This window comes from Hemiscyllium ocellatum, chromosome 42 (genome assembly GCF_020745735.1).
Source record: "Hemiscyllium ocellatum isolate sHemOce1 chromosome 42, sHemOce1.pat.X.cur, whole genome shotgun sequence".
In the NCBI taxonomy this organism is placed as follows: domain Eukaryota; kingdom Metazoa; phylum Chordata; class Chondrichthyes; order Orectolobiformes; family Hemiscylliidae; genus Hemiscyllium; species Hemiscyllium ocellatum.
In genome coordinates, this window is record NC_083442.1 from 11123256 (window position 1) to 11129738 (window position 6483).

Here is a 6483-nt window from a genome sequence, read left to right on the forward strand (position 1 = left end):
TTGTGAACTCCTAGAGTGTTAAAGAAAATTATTTATGCCAGGTGGAGCAAATATTAAAGGCCATTACAATTTCTTCAATTTAGAATCATCAAGGATTGATCATTGGTTCAGAAATTCCACAGCATAAAACTCTTTAGGGGTAGGTCAGAGGAGTCCTAACAGGGGTCTGAAGCAAATATTGGCCTCCCTCCTCAGAGGGAGCTTTTCAGAACAGTCAAGGGAATAGGTTACCTCAGTAAAAATGTTTAGTTTGTGCAATGTCCAGATCACGAGTGTTTGATTAGATATCTGCAGGCTACTAGAAGCTGAGAAAGTCTAAGCTCTTAGCTTTGTGAGTATTCATATAGGAATATGCACTGTTCACAAAACAGAAACTGGGGGAATCAGTTAACTCAAACTTAATGTTTGATATAAAGGTATTATTTCTCTGGATTTCATTCACTGGTTTTAAGATGGTTCTAACTGTATTCCATATCCAGATAGCTTACTTAATTACTTTTACCGTTATTGTGTAACAAAACTCTTTTGTTAAACACTCTGCAGCTTTGTATGACTGTTTCAGTCAATGATCAACACATCACTAATCTATGAAGCCAGATTTCTTTCTGGGATTTGACTTTAATAGTACCCTCAGCTAGAATTTTGTTTTTAAATGATCAAAGCTTGGTGAAAGAAATATGACCTGAGGATAATGTTCGAGGAGGAAAGTTAGTTATAGAGCTTTCAGGAGAGAGTTCCAGAGCTTGAGGCCAGAAAACTTACATCAAAGGCCCAATGCTTCAGCGATTAAAATCATGTGGAAGATGCCAGAATGAGATGATGGTGGATATCTCAACGGGCTGTGGGACTGGAGGAGCTCAAAGAATAGTATCCTCAGGGAGATGATTGTGTTTAATATGAGTATGAGATTGATGCTCTTCTCAGCTCTCAGATACCACCCTCTATCTCCCCGTGGACAATAACCCTATCATGGAACATCAGGCCATTGCGCCCATTCCCATCACTAACCTCATTTCATCTGGTCATCTTTCCTGCCCACTGCCTGCAAGCTCATAGTTTGCCAATTTCACACAGCTCGCTTCCACCTCCTTCCCAAAATCCACAAACAGGACAGCCCAGCCAGACTCATTGTTTCTACCTGCTCCTACTCCACCGCACCCACCTCTTCTTACCTCAACTCAATTTATTTCTCCCTTTATCCAGTCCATTCCCACTTACATCCACGATTCCTCTGACAGTTTTACGGCAGTTTCAGAATTTCCAGTTTGCCGGATCCAGCCACTTCTTTTTTACCATGGAGGTTCCATCCCCTTAGACGTCCATCACCCATCAGGGTGGTCTCAGGGCTCTCTACTTCCTAGACAGAAGGTTTGAACCGTTCCCATCAACCACCAGCCTCCTCAACTTGGCCAAACTCATCCTCGCTTTCAACAACTTCTCATTTAACTCCTCTCACTTTCTCAGGTCAGAGGGGCTGCCCTGGGTACCTGCATGGGCCCCAGTGACGTCTGTCTCTTTGGGGGGTATGTGGAACATTCCTTGTTCCAGTCCTATTCTAGACCCCATCTGTAATTCTTTCTCCAGCACCTTGATGATATCACCTGTTGAGCTTCTCCAGCAATTGCTGTTGAATGGTGCTCCTCAGTTTGGCTGCTGTCTGTAAAATCAGATCCTGATCGAATACCTCTTCACCCCAGAGCTGTCTGATGATGTACAATCTCAAGAAACTGGACTGGACTGGCCTCATCAGTGTTTCAAGAAAACAGCTCACCCCAACTTTCTCCCAGCTTGGCACGGTGGGCAATAAATGCTGGGCCAGCCAACAATACTCACATCACAGCAACAGGTTTTCTTTTACAAAATATGCAGCGAACTTTTTATTAACCGGCACCAATGGGACCTGGAATGTACTGGTTGATAAAATATTCCGGTTGACCACGGGATTCACATAATCAACACACACGAAGTAATAGAAATGTAATGCATGGGGAATACACATCACTGTTACACTTACAACATACATCACTAAAATATTAATGCAACTTTGCATTAAATAGAATGTACAGCATCCTCACCTGACTGCTCTGAGATAATGATAATACAGTAAACTTCGCAGGTTTGAGGTATATGATTCTTGCCGATTTATTGAGAGTGCTGGTTCATGGGCTTGGTTGGCACTACATCCAGAAGCATCAACTCCCTCTACCCACTGATGCTCAGTTGCAGCAGTGTGTACAATTCACAAGAAATTTATCAAAGATCCTCAGACAGCACCTTCCAAACTCATGACCGCTACCATTGAGAAGGACAAGGGCAGCACATATATGGGAATACCACCATCTATACATTCCCCACCGATCCACTTACCATCCTGACTTGGAAATATATAGCGCCATTCCTTCACTGTCACTGGGTCAAAATCCTGGAATTCAATTCAAAAAGGGATTGTGGGTCAACCCCACAGCAGGTGGACTGCAGCGGTTCAAGAAGGCAGCTCCCCACCACCTTCTCAAGGGTAACGAGGGATGGTTAATTAATGCTGGCCCAGCCAGTAACACCCACATCCCACAAATGAGTAAACCAAAACTAAAACATACGGAACCGGTTAAAACAAAGTTTAGTATACCTTAATGATTAGGAGCTTAAAGTATTAATACAATTCCAGGTTCCAGCAGTTAGGGGCGGTACGGTGGCTCAGTGGTTAGCACTGCTGCCTCACAGTGCCAGAGACCTGGGTTCAATTCCTAGCTCGGCCAACTGTCTGTGTGGAGCTTGCACATTCTCCCCGTGTCTGTGGGTGGGTGGGTCCGTGTGGGTTTCCTCCGGGTGCTCCGGTTTCCTCCCTCAATCCAAAGATGTGCAGCCCAAATGAATTGGTCATGCTAAATTGCCCATAGTGTTTGGTGCATTAGTCAGGGGTAAATATAGGGCAGGGGACTGGGTCTGGCTAGGTTACTCTTCGGAGGATCGGTATGGACTTGTTGGGCTGAAGAGCCTGTTTCCATACTGTAGGGAATCTAATCTAATCTAATCTAATAATCTTCATCGAGATGTCCTTGTTCTCCTGGAAGCCAATGTGCCTGGGACTACACTGAAACAGGGTCTGCTTCAAGTGCTTTGGAACTTGCCTGCCTCAAACCAAATCTTTCCCACTGCCTCTTTCCCCAGTGACCACAGTTGGTGGAGACACTTCCAGCCAGCTCTCCCAGTGCTCAGAAGGTACTCTGCATTTTCAGGGTAAAGCAGAGTATTGTATCTCCCCATAACCAGTGACTGAGAAAACCTGCAAAGAACCAGCAGGAAAATGGCGTCTTGCTCCTCAGGGAGTAACGGGATCACACTCTCAAAGCCCGAGAGGACATGGCCCCCTGCGCCAATGGGATCGTTACTCCCCAGCATCAGATACATTATGGATATGGCCACATCAAAGACATAATAACCATAATTCATGCAACCAAAGTCCAGTAACCCAGAGATGTCCAGTTCCTGCTGCAGCTCAGTTGGGTTGGAGTGGTTAGCTGAGGGGTGAACGGGTTGGACTAGAATGTTGGTGTGACTAAAGTCTCCGTGATTCAAGCCTGGGAAAAAAACAAACATTGCAATGTTTTATCATCCATCACTGACAAGAAGATTTCAATGACAATCTAACATTACAGTCTGTTAATGATTTTGTTACACCGCACCTAATTGTTACGGTATCAGACTTGCTGAGTCACACAGTCACTGTCACCTTCTCTAGGACCTGCCTCACTGTGAGCAATGCCACTGGAGGTCAGCTGTAAACGTATTGGAACTTTAACTCCTGAGATTGCAATAGGACACTGGGTCAGAGGTCACAGAGAACCCATGTTTTAGGGCAATGTAGGGAAGAAGAGGTGAATTTGGACATTTGTAGATTGACCTGGATTCTACTCTGTTTAAATCGGTCAAGATTCCAGGTACATGGAACACCAACAACCGACATCTCAATAGAACCATTAACAGAGTAAAATATTTCAAGAACACTAATTCCACAGGTTTTGTGCCAAAACCTGTTCGCACCCTGTAGTTTCTGGACTAAGAGGGATAACCACTTACTTTGACGCAACTTGCAGAGATTTGGAATGATCTCTTCCTGGAATTGCTGAATAATTTGCTCTATAATTTGGCGATCCCTTCCCTCTCCCACTACATAAAGATACTTGTTCAGCAAGTGAATGTTTGAGAGTTTCCAGAGGAAATCCGGACGCTGCAGACTCTTCCGGAAAGGATGCTGGAATTCCTGCCAATGAGAGAAATCTATTACCTCTCCACCCAATACATCCAGCAAGCTGTCAGATCACAATCCATCCCTGGAATCTCTCAATAACAAAAACCAGGAAAATTTGTGAATGATGTATACCCAACCGATTTGTTTTGTGTATCTCAAATGGAGCACCAAGATGACCAGGATCCATTTCCAGGCTGTTTCCTGGTTTCTCTGTCTGGATTAAAACTCGAAGCTGTGTCTGTTCACATGCTCTTGAAAACACACAGTACTCCCAGCCCCTCCAAAAAGAGAGCTAACTTTTCTGGAACAGCTATTTGATTAGCGCTGCTTTGAGTTGAATCTGCTCTGGTGAGATGTTGACTGGAGCCCGAGATAGCTCAGGGTGAGTGCAGCCTGGGAGGGTGGGTATCATTGAGAGGAAAGGGCAAGATTGGGAGTACATTATGGAGAAACTATAGGAATACTGAGAGGAGTTTCTGGGGATTGGGCAAGAAAGAATGGGATGAGATAAGAATGAGGGAGAAGGGACAGCATGTACTGGGGATTTAACGAACCACGGTTGCTGTAAAGATATGAATTACCATCCTGGTGTTTTATCACATGTATCATTAATGAATGACAATCAGGAACTGGATCACATTGCCAATGTCTCCCAATGGGCCAGAGTCTATTAGTGATCCTTTCTTCCTCTGTCATTCTCTGTATTAGAGGACAGTTTCAAGCAGCTTACATGAAGATCTTATTGTCCTGGTTCAGGATGTAATCACCAATCAGGGCCCTGAACTAGAAGGAAATGGTCCTTGGGTGAAATTTTTGGAAATTTACTGTCTTTTTTATAAAAACATTCCATAAATTTGTTGCAATTTAAACGTCCCCAGATGCAGAATTAGGTAAGTCAGTCTCTCTGTGGACTTGATATTTCAAATAGACGATATCGAATGAAGAAAATCTTTAAAGAACCCTTTCATAATGGATTTTATACTGTTAGGCTAAAAATGTTTCAAAGCAGCTCTGATCTGTTTCAAATGGAGGGAATATTGATCGAAACAACACCAACAGATTGATCTGTGTCACAGCTTCCCTCAGTCTCATTCACAATCCTTTATATAGACAACAGTGAAGGCAAAACACCCCAACTTACTGCAAGCACTTCATTCATTCGTGCAAGGGTTTGACCAGCTTTGTACAAGATCTGAGGCCCTATAGGCATTTCAGACAATGGACGTCCAGGGAGGTAGGTCAGTAACCGGACCATGTGGGCCTTCGATTGGACTCCACAGCCTGTAAGAGATAAGAGCACAGCATTTTTGTTAACTAGTGTTGCGTGTCAGAAATTGAATGAAAGAAACTGATTTCTCATTAATTATATCATTGACAAGGACTTATTTGAAGTGCGTACATTTATGTAAAGGAAAATTTCAAACATTGGGTCTGTGACCTGGCCAACTGGAAGCTGAACCCAGCCATCAATAACTGATACTGACCAATCGTCTCCAACGACATAATCTTGCCATCAATGGTTGGGATTGGTGTGGGTGAAGGAAATCCTTTCTCACTCAAAAATATCATGGCTTGTGTTTGTGCTTCAATTAAATCAGCATCCTCACTGTCACCAGTGTTCATCACCTTGAGGACGTAGCTCTGACTGGGATCTCTGGTCACCTGGTCCTCAGACACCAGGATGTGGAAGTTCTGGTCATCGTAACTAGGCATTGGTTGGACACTGGAGACCTTCAGACCGTACAACCGCTCGACCAACTCGACAGCCTGGGCCTCAGTCAGCGAGGGTTTGATGAGAACAGGTTTCTCTGAGGAAGACATCTGAGAAACATCAAAATAACAAAGCTGAATAAATAAGGGACGGTTTTACCAATGAATGTAACTGATTCTTAACTCAGTCATTCACAGTCGCTGCAACGTCATCACATCACACAGCACAGAAAGAGACCCTTCGGTCCACGCCAACCATGTTCCCAAACTGAACTAGTCCCATCTGCCTGCACTTGGCCCATATCCCTCCAAATGTTTCCCATTCATGAACTTATGCAAATATCTTTCTCTGGTAGGTCATTTTACACATGAACCACTCTCTGTACAAAAACCTTACCCCTCAGGTCATTTTTACATCTTCCTCCACTCACCTTAAATATATGTCCCCAGGTTTTGAACTACCCCACCCATGGGCAAAAGATCCTTGTTGGTCACCTTATCTATGCCCCTCATAATTTTATAAA

General features: G+C 43.9%; 1 protein-coding gene across 1 annotated transcript; it reads right to left on the reverse strand.

Annotated features, from left to right (window-relative positions):
* Positions 1 to 3016: 3016 nt before the first annotated feature.
* On the reverse strand, positions 3017 to 6070 carry LOC132834825 (hydroxylysine kinase-like). The gene is made up of 4 exons (XM_060853888.1): positions 5734 to 6070; positions 5391 to 5530; positions 4078 to 4261; positions 3017 to 3578 (listed from the first exon to the last, which is right to left on the reverse strand). Exons 1-4 carry the CDS (start codon positions 6068 to 6070, stop codon positions 3109 to 3111), a joined length of 1131 nt encoding a protein of 376 aa, XP_060709871.1. The 3' UTR covers positions 3017 to 3108.
* Between the last annotated feature and the right edge of the window lie 413 nt (positions 6071 to 6483).